This window comes from Microcebus murinus, chromosome 11 (assembly GCF_040939455.1).
Source record: "Microcebus murinus isolate Inina chromosome 11, M.murinus_Inina_mat1.0, whole genome shotgun sequence".
NCBI lineage: Eukaryota > Metazoa > Chordata > Mammalia > Primates > Cheirogaleidae > Microcebus > Microcebus murinus.
In genome coordinates, this window is record NC_134114.1 from 59,345,507 (window position 1) to 59,360,464 (window position 14,958).

At 34.0% G+C, this 14,958-nt stretch overlaps 1 protein-coding gene across 2 annotated transcripts in view; it reads left to right on the forward strand.

The window, feature by feature from the left end:
• Window positions 1–14,958, forward strand: part of ATG10 (autophagy related 10) — a 243,112-nt gene that overhangs the window by 11,324 nt on the left and 216,830 nt on the right. For both annotated transcript variants that reach the window (XM_012784371.2, XM_012784372.2), the window contains exon 2: window positions 582–698. In XM_012784371.2, coding sequence (XP_012639825.1) covers window positions 591–698 — 108 coding nt within the window. In that variant the 5' untranslated portion in view covers window positions 582–590. The remainder of the gene's footprint in view (window positions 1–581; window positions 699–14,958) is intronic.

Here is a 14,958-nt window from a genome sequence, read left to right on the forward strand (position 1 = left end):
TGATTTATTATAAGATAACCTTCTACCTTGGAAAACAATTTCAGGCTTTAGAATATCATTTGTTAGGCAGTTGAACTTTCTAATAAAGTGTGAAGAACAGCTTCACAACACTAATCACTGTTATGCTATTAAAATAGGTACTAAAGTAGGAGGTAGAGAAGGAAGATCTGAGGAGGTTGTATGGGAGCATTAACTTAGAAGAGGTAGGAAAAATTAGGCTCTTGAAACTAAACTTACGCAGAGAGACTAAACTTTTTAGTAAACGTATTTACTAATTTCCTGCTAAAATGTAACAGAATTTCTACTGTATTCAACATTACTCTTGTCATTATAAAAAACATAGATATGTATTTGTTACAAAACTAGGTTTTGGGTTTTCATGTTGATCACATTTTCCTCCAAATAAAAAAATGGGGAAAGAGTGAGAAAGATGGAAAACATAAAAATACTTTTTGGAATGGTCCTGAGATTATTTTCTATTATACACCCCAAATTTTGGTTTATTTAAAGAAATTAGTCAAGTAGAATTTCTTCAATATTCATTCTATATCTGATACTAATACTTAGTTTTTATATTGCAGTTATTTAACATGGAAGAAGATGAGTTCTTTGGAGAAAAAACATTCCAGCATTATTGTGCAGAATTCATTAAACATTCGCAGCAGATAGGTGATGGTTGGGAATGGAGAATGTCAAAGGTAAAAACAGAAAGTTTTGTTTTATATTTCAATGGAAGATTTTTTGTTGTTTTATTTTGTTGCCATGTAAAACCTCAGTAATGGAACCTAAGGTATGAAAACTAGTTTGACTTAGTAAAAGGCTTAAATTAAAGAATGTTCTAAAGCAGATGTCTATTTTATTACTTCAACTATATATGCTCATTATTAGGTTAATGAAGTATTATTTAGAAAAGTCCTTAGGTGACCTGCTTTAATTTAATAGATAAGAATTAGCACATTAATTATCTGATTGTAAACAGATGCTTTTGTGGTACTTCACATCATTTGTTTACACTATTAATTTTCTTTGGAGACTACTTGTGTCTAAAGAGTAAAAAGATAATCTTGAAACCGAACCATAATCAACAATCACAAATTCTGAAATTTTGAGGACTGTATCAATTGGGAATTTCTTAATAATATAAACACATTTCAAAACATTTTTTCTTTTGGTTCTATTCAGTAATAATAATGTAAAAAGGGCCAGTGTAGTGGCTCTTGGCAGTAATCCCAGCTCTTTGGGAGGCCGAGGTGGGAGGATTGCTTGAGGCCAGGAGTTCTAGACCAGCCTAGGCAACATAGCAAGACCCTGTCTCTTCCTCAAAATATTATAAAAGAAATTTTCCTTTATTTCAAGCTGGAGGCAGATTGACAGAAACTCCTGTAGCCATTTCAGTGACTTGGCAGAATTGGATAGAAGGTTAGGGAGGGAGCAGGGGCTGTGTGTACATTTGTGTGGTATGGGAAGTTGAGAGGGCCAGGGCTGGGTAGGATCTTCAGGAAGGAAATTATATCTGTCAGAAGTTTCTTCACTGAAGTAAACTAATGCCCCAAGGACCAATTTTCAGCATTTGTTTTTATTATTGGTTTGTCTCTAAAAAGATATGGCTAAGTCTAGCTTCTTGTTTGCTGCCAGTGGTTGCCTAGTTAGGAAATTTCCATACCCTTTGGCATGAGAGTTACACCTCTAATTAAGGACAATTTACTTTCATGTGGGGGATAAGCCCATTGATAGTATCAAAACAAAACAAAGCACTGCTCAGAGAAAATCTTAAGGCAAGAACTGCAAACTCAAATGTCTGTGGACCTGGGAATAGGGCTGGTAGTGTAAGTGGGTGGAGCTGCCAGGGACAGAACAATATGAAGACTGAGTCCAGTGGTCTGTGGCTGACCAGAGTGCTTGGCCTATGGTGGGGTTGGAAACGTGGGCTCAAATGTTATCAGATCTTTTGATATTTCAATAAAAGTTAAAAAAAATCCAGATTCAGGGGGAGAAGTCTCTGAATTTTTAAATGTTGGCAACTAATTCAAACAATGAGGACCAAACCAAACATGTCAGTGATGCATAATATTTGGGCTGGGGAGGGCAGTTTCTGATATCTTGGGATTGGATGTGTGCATAGCATGATGGTTTCTCATCCAGCCCTGCCTTACTGCACGCTGTTGATCTGAATTGGGGAAAGGGGCCCCAGGCAAAGCAAATCCCTGTCTCTTGAATTTGGGTGTATTAGTATTTTTGTCACTTACTTTCCACTATCCTGTACTAGTTTTCTGAAGGGAATTGTGAATTGGTCCCTTGGTTATATCCTTCAAATCTTCTATTGTATTATGCAGTATCTCAGTTTTTTCCTGGAAGTTTTTGGATACAATATACTATTGTTTTGCTTCTCGGGTCCTAGAAATTTAGTTTTGCTTTTTAAATATTTAATATGACATTGAGGTATAATTGGTATAGAATAAACTGTACATATTTAAAGTATACAATTTGGTAAGTTTTGATACATCTATAGACCTGTGAACTTTTACTACATATCCTTCACCCCAAAAAGTTTCCTTGTACTCATACCTTACAATGCCTCCCTCTGTCCCATCTTGCTCCTGAACATTATTTTTAACAAGAATCTTGTTTATACCTATATATAGAAGCTTCTTTAAAGAGTATACATATTGTCACTCATACTTTCAGGTTTGTTTGTAGATCATTTTGGCACCATCCATTTTATTTTTTAATTTTAAAAGAATCCTGACAATATTTAGAGAATTGGTATAATTCAGCTTTATAGAAAGGTAAAAGATTACTTCTCAGGCAAAATTGATGAGAAAAAGTGTGAATTAATGAAACATGTAAATTATTTAAAAATCTTAGTCAAAGAGGTCCTAAATTTTTATATCTGGAGCTAGGCAGAATAGGGAGAGTACTTCTAAATGGGTATTTTTTCAGTGGGACTTGATGCTATTGGCATCTGGGCAGAATAATTCTTCTTATTCCCCTACCTCTAACTTTTCCAAACCCATTAGGAAGGTGGTACACTCATTGAGAACAATTATTTAATGTGATGATCTGTAAGATGTCAAAGATACTGTTTAAGCACATGAGTTTCACAGTCAGATAGATTCAGGTTCAAATACTTGCTCTACCATTTACTAGCTGAATTTTAGGCAAGTTACTTAATGTCTCCAAACTATATTTTCTTTATCTATAAAATAGGAATAACAATAATACTCTCATATGCTTGTTGTATAGATTAAATGATATTTTTCATTCAAAGAGTTTAGCATAGTTTCTGGCACATCGAAAGCCATCATATAGTTATAATTTTTAGTTGGTTGTTTAAGTTTTTCAGTGTGGTTTTTTTTTTTTTTTTTTTTTTTTTTTTTTTTTTTTTTTTTTTTTACAAAAGCAATGCTACTAATGAAGTTATGGTTAGGTTCTTAGAAAATTCTGTAAAACCTTTTTAGCACCAAAAATACGGTGCTGGTCAGTAGTATATTGTTCTGAGTTTCTCTAGGATAAGAAGAGAGAGCAGAAGGTGGGTACAGAATAAGAACAGGAGCCTCAGAAGGAGAATTCTCTCCTTCCCTTACCAAAATGTTTATCATCCTTTCTTTAGCAGCCTGAAATCTCATCCCTGCTTCACCTGTTGCATCTCCCTTAGTTCTCACCTGAACTTCAATAGCCTTCCAACTCTTCTCCAATTCATTCAACAAATTGCTGCCATAGTTAACCCTTTCAAAAGTACCTTTGATGCAGTCCCATTTTCTACATGATTTTTTCCCTTTGTATTCAGTTTGAGCTCCATCTTACCACAGAATAATATAGAAACTCCATAACAGAGTGTTCAAGGTCCCACATAGTGACTTCCTGCTACCCTTCCAGCTTCATTGTCCACTCTAACTCATTTCCTTCCATTCTCTCTCCAAATTCCTAGAAACGAAGGAAAAGCTCTTTTGAAAAATAAATAGGTAAATTTTTATCAGTTCTAGAAAACAAAACAAAAATCTTTAAGGGATAATAAATCTTGATGGTTTTCTGAAAGGTAGAAAGATGAGATTGGGTTGAAGGAAGAAACCAGATCCCAAAGCCGGGTTTAGAGAGGAGAACTGGGGAGAAGAAGGGAGTTAGTGCTCCAAGTTCAAAGGCTGCAGACCCAAGCACAGTTCTGAGTTCCTTACTCTCTGCTTTTATAAGTTGTTTTGAAGTAAAAATAAGCTAACCAGCTTGAAATAAAGCCTTTTTCCACTTAATTTTGGATAATCAGTTTTACTCTTGAGTATCTTTTTTTCACAGTAATGTTTAAGATGCACTCTTACTGTAGCCTTTGCTATTGCAGAATTTTCCTTATTTGTATTAGGAAAAAATGGCAGAAACAAATATGTGAATCATTAATGTTCTCCTTAGGATCACCCTATAACCACATGGTCAATGGATATTTATTATGATGGATCGTAAAACTATGTCTACAAGCATCATTATTCAAAGAAAGGTGGGGATTGTTGTTTTAGTTCATTAAGCCTGACATTGCATAAACAAGTTGCTGACATTCTCTGGACAGAAGTACCAAGAATCCCAGGTAGTTTTTGTACATTCATGGACTCCTAAATATGTGTCTGAAAATTAAACATTTAAATAGACCTGCTTTCTGTTCCTGAGAGCTGAAAAACACCATATAATCTTAAATTTCACCTTGCTTTTAAGATACAAATTTTGAGGATATTTTTCAGAAATTTCACATGTGTTTTTATTGTTCTTTACCTACACAAATGAAAACAGTCGAGCACTTTAAGTCCAATGCATCAGTTGAGGCAAAAGATTTGCCACTTTTGGGCTGCCTCATGATTTCTCACTTTGTATTCACTCTGAGCCTTGTACTTCCTAAGTATCATCATTTTCATTTCCTGTTTTCTACTCATTTAAAAAAATAAAAACAAAATGCACTAAAATTATATAATTCCACAATTATATAAACACTAAAGTATAAAATTGGTGACCCAGGTGAAAGTGATCTACTGGCAGGCAGTGCTACTCTGTAGAAGCTCAAAATGGTGAAGGAATGTTCTAATTTGGCATAAGAAAAGCAATTTAATTATCTTAATGTAACAATTCATAAACAAATGTGTAGGTTACTTAAAAATACAGTGTATAAAAGTTGAGTATTGCTTGTAGTTGGATTTTATTTCTGGAAATAATTTGTGTTGTGGAAAAATTATATAGAATCAGAGATGTAATGACAAAAATTGTATCCATAAAACTGAGACTTTGATGCAGACCTAAATAACTAGTCCCAATTCTGCTTTGGTTGTTAAATACTTTTTACCTAAACTTACTTTATTTTATTAGACTTTAAATTTACTTTATCATTTAATTTAATTTAAATTTATTTTATTTTACTTTATGAAGTAAATTTATTTTAATTTAATTAACATAATTACTTATGTCTGCTTAACTTTTATTCTTCTTCCTCTAGTTTACTTAAAAAATTTGTATATCCACTTAAATTTTTCAAGTGTTGGCAAGACCTACGTCACCAATCTAGTTCTCAGTTTCAGTGTGAAATGGGGTGGTTCCTAAATTTTTAGTGTTGATAACATTATTGCCTAGGTGTTCTTAATTGATGGTCCATGCTTTAGACTGCAGGCCACATGGCCTCTAGTGAATGCTTTGCAAAGAGGCACATTAAAGGGAATATGTATCAATAGCAAATGGCAGTCATGTGCTAAAGGTGAGATTAGGTTTGCAACTGAGAGTAAAATTTGTGGGCAGAATATCACAATGGTTAAGACCTTGACCTTTGGAGTTGTTCAGACCTGTTTTAAATCTTAAGTATGACCTGTATCCTTGGGCAAATTATTTTTTCTTTTACAGGCTTAGTTTCTACATCTATTAAATGGGAATGATAATATTTATGTGGATGATTATAAGGATAATGAGAAAACACATATAATAGTACTTAGCAGAGTACCTGGTATATAGGAAGTGTCAATACATGTTAGCCAATAAAAAGTGTTAGGAGAAAAAAATGATTTCAAGTGACCTAAGAACATAGTATTTTTACTGTACATCCTTAATGGGATATAATTGAATAGTAAATAGTGCTATAAAGAGTCTTGAACTTTGTTTTTAATAGTTGAATTATTAATAGTGTTATTGGTATTTTATTCTTTTATGATTATTTTATATCTATTTTACAATAATGTAAATAAATACTTATGTTAATGTCATCAGGAGCTAAGATTTACAATGTAAGATAAAAGTGGCCAATGTAAAATCAAACACATTAAATAAAAATTCTATAATATTAATCTGTATTGGAAATATCAATGAGAATTCAAATTACATATTTTTTAGTTTTGTCCACTAAAGTGTCAAGATTGTGTTCTATAAATACCATTCCTCACAAAAAGGAAGCAAAGTTTCTTGGAGGAATGGCTGATTCCAGGCCTGGGGGAGGAAGTATACAAGGTGAGCCTGGTTATGTGGATGATTGACAAGAATGCAAGGAAGTTATCAAAGACTAGTGGCTAGAGGGAGAGGTCTTGTCAAAAGGACATAAGAGTTAACATTAAGTGGCTTCTGGCAACTGGGAAGGCCAGGCGGGAGGATTGTTTGAGCTCAGGAGTTCGAGACCAGCCTGAGCAAGAGCGAGACCCTGTCTCTACTAAAAATAGAAAGAAATTAGCTGGACAACTAAAAATATATAGAAAAAATTAGCCAGGCATGGTGGTACATACCTATAGTCCCAGCTAATTGAGAGGCTGAGATGGAAGGATTTCTTGAGCCCAGGAGTTTGAGGTTGCTGTGAGCTAGACTGATACAACAGCACTCTAGCCAGGGCAACAGAGTTTTTTTTTTTTCCTGTCTCAAAAAAAAGGCTTCTGTTGGTCAAAGATGAGACCATTTGAGCATCATAAATAACAATGCAATTGTTTGAAACACACAACCTATCTTAAAAAACCATGGGTTCACAATGTTAGAGAGAGAGATGTGTACAACAGCTCTCAAATTCAACTCATTGAACATTATTGGAAGTATCTAGGACATCAACACCTTGGTTTGAAAATTGGTAATCAAAAGGAAAGAAAGAAGTATCTATCTTATCTTTCCTACATGAACTATATTTCAAATAGTCTAATTTGATGAGAAGTCTCCCCACCTCACAATTTTATCTAATGAACATAGAAAGGATGGTAGAGTTAGAAGATCATCATTTTTCAACCCCTGATGAAATGAGTTAGGCAACCATAACTTGTGGATGAAACAATTAGATAAAAGGTTGATGGAGAATTTACAAAGAGATTGAGTTCTTATCACCTGAGCCTACTAATCAATCTTGGCATTACCAAAAATAGGGCTACCAGGTATTAAATATTTTTGGAAGTCTTATAACATGAATCACAGGGTACTATCTGTGAAGTATTTGTGGTCCAAAATTGAACCTGAATAGAATCAATGATAGGAAATCAGGTGACAGAGGACCAAGTTAATTGACACCATAGGAAGCAAACAAAAAACCCCAGAAATTGAAACGATAACCAACCCAATTTCTTTAAAAAGGCAGGATAAAGAAGTGAGGAATAGGACTGTGTCTCAGACTATCTAGGATTAAGCACCAGGTTTTTGTTTTTATTTTTGTTTTTTAAATGTCCTATCCAGGCAGCAACCAGTCAGTGGTCCCAGTGCACCTGGCTAGTGTGCAACTCAGGGCATGTGCGGCTCACAGCTGGAGTCTGCCCACCAGCTGGCTCAATGAAATGAGTTCACTCATCCTGCACTTGGATGTCTTGACAGTGTCAACTTGCTAGGAACATTTTAAGTGCTCACTTTCCTTTTCCGTACTTATCTTATTGAGCTGTAACAAAGAGTTTGAGGTCTAGTAACAAACAGTTTTTGCATTGGTAACAATTAGTTCTTTATTTTTATTTTTATTTTATTTTATTTTTTTTTATTAGAGAAACTGCAGCTGGTAAGTAACAATTAGTTCTTGAAATGGCACCAATTCAAACCACTTATCACGACTCTAGATTAAAAGAAATTTAAGAGACATACCCTAATGTAATATATGAACCTTATTTGGATCCTGACTCAAATAAATCAACTATAAAAGACGTTTTTGTTTTAGATAATTGGGGATATTTGATTATGGACTAATGTATGTAATGATACCAAGGAGTTTAGCAAGCCAAAATAAAACCAACAATGCAAACGAAAAACAGGGATGGATGTGACAAAATCTTCATATGTATTGAATGTGGGTCATGTGTGTATGGGTTTGATTTTGCTATTGTTCTCTCTACTTTTTGTATGTGTATGCTTCCTTTTCTTCTATCTCACCACAATTTACTCTTATTCCATGAACTTTATTCATAATTAGAAATGTTCTTAGCCTTTTCTTGGATTCAGCAGACACTTTTTGGGATTTGTGCAACATTAAAACTTCCAACCAATTTGCTTTCTAGAATTTTTTGTTTGTTTGTTTTATTATAGTTTAGGGTTCTCAGTTCTCAGTTCTGTGATTCCACCTTTCACAAGTTATTGATAAAATACTTTCCCATAGGTTTTCAACTTCCTTCTTTCACATTTGTGTAGCAGAAAGAGGCAGAGAGAGCATTCAGATACTATAAAAACAAAATACCCTGCTTTCTTGAGATTATGTTTTATACAATTAATACTAGATTATTTTGTATGTTATTTTCAAAGAAGAATTAAAGAGCCTCTCCTCTCCCTTGTCTCTTCAGTTAAACCTACGTAATTATATTTTTTTAAATTTATTTTTTATTTTTATTTTTTTTATTTCGGCATATTATGGGGGTACAGATTTTAAGGTTTCAATAAATGCCCATTTCCCTCCCTCCCCCCAAAAGTCTGAGTCTCCATCATGACCATCCCCCAGATGGTGCACATCTCACTCATTATGTATGTATATACTCGCCCCCTCCCCCTCCCCCCTGCCCAATACCCTATTACTGTAGTATATATTTTGAAATATATATAGCAACACCCCAGAAATATTTTGATTACCTCCATTACAGCTTAGGAACTGCTTATTGAAAGGGATTGTTTCCTAATTTATATAGAGTAAAATTTTTAAATTTTATTTTATTCTGATTATAAATTTAAACTGATTTTACGATTCCTTCTTTTCAGTAGTTTTTTCCTCTGGTTAATTCACATTGGTTTTCTTAAAACCTTTCACCATTTATGCTAATTACATCAAATTCATATTGTTAAAATAGATTCCAAAATATCTCCATATTTTACTTTATTTAATCTTTCAACACTATCTGAGTATAAAGCCCACCATGGCCTTTCTCATCATTTTTGCTGCTCTGCTGAATTTACTACCTTGTTTATTTGCACAGCCATCTTTATTTTTAAATGTATTATAATGAAACATTTCAAGCACACAAAAGTAAAGAGAATTGTATAATGAATTCCCATGAACCCGTCACCTAGCTCCCACAATTATCAACTCATAGCCAGAGATGGTGTTTTAAAGAATCTATGCCATATGTGAAGTGATGTAATATATCTCAATGTAATTAACTTAGCTTTCTTTATTTTTCCATATGTCTTAAAATTATGGGTTCTTCAAGTATGCTCTGTAAATTTACTTATTGTCATATATTAAAATTAATGAATGAACTCAAGAAAAGACTCTGGATACATGAAATATTATTTCTACAAATTGTTATTTATACATTTTTTAAAAATTTGACAAAACACACGTAACATAAATTTATAATCTTAACCATTTTAAGTGTACAGTTCTGTAGTATTAAGCACATTAACACTGTTGTAAATCCAAGCTCCAGAACTCCTCCTGGCCCCTGGCAGCCTCCTGTGTACTTTCTGTCTCTATGAATTTGCCTACTCTAGGTATCTCCTATATGTAGAATCATACAGTATTTGTCTTTTACTAACTAGCTTATTTCATTTAGCACAATGTCTTCAAGGTTCATCCATTATATCTACAAACTTTGATTTAGGAGGGTTTGTGAAGAAGAGAGCTAAAGAGAGAATTTGGAGTGAATTTCTGTTAGATATTGGCTTCTTGAATTACATAGCTTCATTCTGATAAGAGATTGAATTTATTTTATTTCTGAAGCACATTGTTAAAGAGGATTAAAAATGCTTTCTATGTGTGTCTGAAAAGACCAGCATTTCAACATGTCTTACATTTGCTGATAATATATAAACGCAACTGGATATTTCTATCAGAAATATAATCAAATTGGAGAGTAAATAGTAGAATTCATATTTTAAATACTTTGCCTACCTATTCACTTTTGTGTTATTTATATATACATTGAACTGTTAGAAATAATTATTTTTACTTCAGGGGTGAAATATTAAGTATCCATTTAAAATTTTAATCTCTATGTATATAATATGCTTAGAAAGATTCTTTCCTAAAATTTAATGACAGATTTATGGTTCACTAAAAGAAATAGACATTTCCTACTGGTTTTCTTTAGAAATAATATTGCTTTATGTGAGTAACAACTAAATACATTTGTTGGTCTGAAATACTTAATTTTTTTTTTTTTTTGGTTTTTGAGAGAGGGTCTTGCTCTGTCGCCCAGTCTAGAGTGCAGTGGCATCATCCTAGCTCACTGTACCCTCAAACTTCTGGGCTCAAGGGATTTTCCTGCCTTAGCCTCCCAAGTAGCTGGGACTATAGGTGTGTGCCACCACATCCAGCTAATTTTTTATTTTTTGTAGAGACAAGGTCTTGCTACATTGCCTAGGCCAGTCTTTACCTCCTGGCCTTAAGTGATCCTCCTGCTCTGGCCTTCCAAAGTGCTGGGAGTACAAGCGAGAGCCACTACACCTAGCCTGAAATAATTAATTTTTGATTAACTTTTATATACTTTTATTAATAATCCTTTTTGAGAGGCATGAGCATGTTACTGCTATTCATTTTAGTATAATGCTGTATCTGTTTAAATCATCTACTGTGAGTTATGTCACTAAAGATTAAATATATTGCCTTCATATCATTTCTTGATGAGAGTAATGTAGATTTTTTTTTTTAGTTTATCTTTGGAGATTAGGAGAAAAATGCACTTGGAGCAGTGTGCTGTGTTTTTGTAATAAATATTGAATCCTAGTCAGTAATACTAGATTTTTTCATTCATAATTTATTGAGTGTTATGATGTGATTTGTCACTTAAGCATATGTAAATCTTAAGCAATCATTTCAAGAAGAACAGGTTGTATCAATGTGAATTAAACACTTCTGAACACCATTTTTAAGGATTATCAAAAGAGTATCTGAAAAAGGAAAGCTGTAATACTTTGCAAATTTATAAATTCAAATTTAAATAATGATAGTTACTGTGCAAGTTTAATAAGAGCATATGCTTAGTTAACAGTGATGTTTTGGTTCACTGGGCAAGCTAGCAGGCTATATTTCAAAAAGCTATGTACTTACACATGGTGAGTTTATCGAGCCCAGGATCTGACCCTCCGGTTTTCTGGTTCAGATGGAATGGGATGGAATGGAGCTGTCTCCCAAAGAGAAACCGCACATTAAACAATGTCAAAGGATGGATTATATACATATATAGCACATATACATATATTAGCTATGTATCTTATTTATGTATAATATTTATATATCTGTATGTGTTTGAATATATCTATCAAATTCAAACTTATTAATTTATAATAAATAGAATTGTCAAATGAACTGTGATTCCTCCTCTCAGCATGATGGTTCATTTTTGTTTTGTAGGTGACCAAATTACAATCCTGTGAATACAGAATGAGTACAAATTCTCATGCATAGTTGCATGAATGAAATATTTAATGGCACAATCTAAAAGTGGCATCATACATCTTGCTCTACAATAAAAGTAGTCATCTTATTGAGGCCAAATTGTTTAAAGTATGTAGGGTTAAGACTTCTTCTCTTGAACAGTGTTGTGGACACTACCAGTGTTTGCTTCATTGATTTATTTTTTTAAAGTATTTATTACTGATCAATCTCTCTTCTGGTTGCTATTGGGTTCCAGTTTAATCTTTCAGGCTAGGGAGCCATTCTCTCTCTTTAAGGTAATTTGCCTATCTGCTCTGATCTATTAGCTATGATCTGAGCTCATTTCATGCTTAAACTCAGAAAATTCTTTCTTACTTATTTTCAAGGTCTTGGAGAATGTTTCCAAGTACAGACAGCATTCTGATCATGAATATTTGTAAAAATGGAAGGGAAAAAAATCACCACTTATCCCGCACCCCCTAATATAATTGCAGTAATTTTGGGTAATTCCCCTCATATGTAGGCTTTCATTTTAGATATCTGTACTCTTAATTAGATAAACAAGTGTTGCTGTATTTTCCAATTGGGATTTTGATAGTTGTCCCTTTAAATTTATGTATTTAGAGTGAAATTACATATCTACATTATTTCCATTTTAGGAACATGATAGGTGCACTTTTTAAAGTCTTCAGTGAAGTTTAAAATTTTATTCTTACAGGCTTTATTAATTTCTTTAAGTAGATCCAGGACAGGATAAAACAGCCATAGATCTAGCTTTATTTAGAGAGACTAGAATTTTTCCCATTCTAAATCCTAAAAGGTTATTGCTAATATGTAAAGATACTGATTTTGTTAGGTATGTTTTGTAACTGGTCACCTTACTGAACTAACGAGTTTTACTAGTTTTAAAAATAATTCTTGGGTGTTTTTCATGTCATCTGACATAATGAAAATACAGTTTCTTTTCCAATATTTATGGCTTCATTGTAATCATATTGTATTAGTTATAACTTCCAGAACAACTCATGCACTATATAGCAGCACCTGCATGCATTCCTGTTTTACGGTATTCTTTTTATGCTCATGATACTCCTATAAGTATATAGGGCAGTCTTATTTTCTTCATTTGCATAAGGATAAATAAGTGAATAAACTTAGCACCAACATAACAATTGACTTGTCAAAGTTTGAGCTAAACCTGGAACAAGAACCCAGGTCTTGGACCACTACAATTTCACATTTCCATATGCTACTTTTCTTTTTCTATATAATCAATTTTACACAAAGTTTAATGATGCAAGCAATCTCATGGATTAGAGTTCTATAAACCTCAAACTCAACATGATCAAAACTGAGCTCCTCTTTTTTTTACCCTCCACATCAATTGCTGTTTCTGAATTCTTTGTTTTAGTAGATGGCTCCGTCATCCTTCTGCCTTAGGTCATGAACCTGAAGGTTTTTGCATTCCTCTGTCTCCTAAATACTTATACCTAATGGATCATTCCATCAATTTATTCTACCTTTAAAAATCTGTCAAATTAGTTTACCTCTGCCCTCCTTGGCTATCACCACTGTTTTTGTTGAGACTGTTATTATTTCTGCTCTTTGTCTCTAGTCTTGCCCTCCACCAGCCTGCCTTTAACCCTGCCAAGGTGATCTCACAAAATGCAGTTCCAATCCATTACTCTCTGGTTAAAATCCTTTAGTGATTCTCCATTATTCAGGATATAGTTTAGTCTCCTTAGCAAAGCAGGAAAAACTCTTGCCTAAAAAGATACACTCTATTGAGTCTGGCTTCTTTGTCTCAACATTACCTTTGTCCATAGCGTCGTTGACAATCAGTGATTGGTCAGAGGTTGTGCTCAAACACCCTGAGCCAGTATGACTTCCCCCTTCCTGATGGGTCCGTGTGTGGGTGGGGAGCACATTCAAAAAGTTCAGGCAGTGTGCTTTTTAGTTTCTCCCATGTACTCTATGCCTGTGCACGGCCTTTCCGTCTATCTGTCTGGATATGTGGAAAGCTTCGGTTCCCATGGCCTCCCCTAAGCGTGGGTGGAAGGCAGCCAAGTGTGTGCATAGTTATCAAGCCCCTTTATGGATCTTTCACTTCTAGGATCTCCCTGTTACTTTTCTGGTTATGGTGCTGGTTGTTTGTTTGTCCTAAGTGGGATGGCTACCTCAGGCTCCCTGCAGAGATTGCTACTTTTATGGGCCACTGCTCTGCTGGATGGCATATTTTCACCTTCAGCTTCAGGTCACTTGAGCCCCTCTGGCAGTGAAGCTGCCAGTTTCACAGCCTGTGGTCCTGGTTGAACCAGCATACTGACCACCTTGGAGGGGTGGGAGCAGCCCCAGAGAGGAATGTCACAGACTCCCACTGTTCTTGCCTGAATTTCAACAGTTTTTCATGAATAAGTGCTTCTTAATAATTTATTTGCTTTTGGTCGATTTCCAGATCCCTGAAATGGTTGTTTTTAATAATTTTGTTCAGTTTCAAAGTTGTTTTTTAAAGAGGATTTGTAGTCCTGCTTCCTGAGGCCACACGATGATTTTAATGTTCATTTTCTAAAAATTAGTTCATCTGAGCACCTTTTCATGTGTTTATTAGTTATTTGGTACTTTCTTTTGCGACTTGTGTGGGTAAGTCTTTTGTCCATAATCACTATATATATATATATATATTTTTTTTTTTTTTTTTTCAGATTAAATTTAAGTATCACCTGCTTCACACAGACAACCTTGCTCTCCCAAGTTTGGCTCCTCTTTGTTTCTGTACATTTTGTGTACAATTCTGTGTGATGATTATCTGTATAGTTGCCTAATTCCCCATAGTACTCTGAGAGGTCCTTGACATCAGGGACTATGTTTTTTGTCTATATCCTTGTTGCTATATCTTTGGTGCTTAGCTTCATAAGTACTCTAGATTCATTTGTTTAATTGAATTGAAATCATATAAACTACAAGGAGTTCAGTTAAGTTTTTTTATTTGTGTAAATACATTCCATTGTATTTCATTTCACTATGTAATATATTGTTTGAAATAAGTGGGTCATTGACTGGCTTTTAAAATCCTATTTGTTTTAGAAGAATTTTTATTAAATAGTGAAATTCCTTTTTTAGTGAGATGAGCCATTGGGTCTAATATTATTAATATTATGTAATATCATCAGTGACCTCCAGGCTGCCAAACTCGTTGGTAA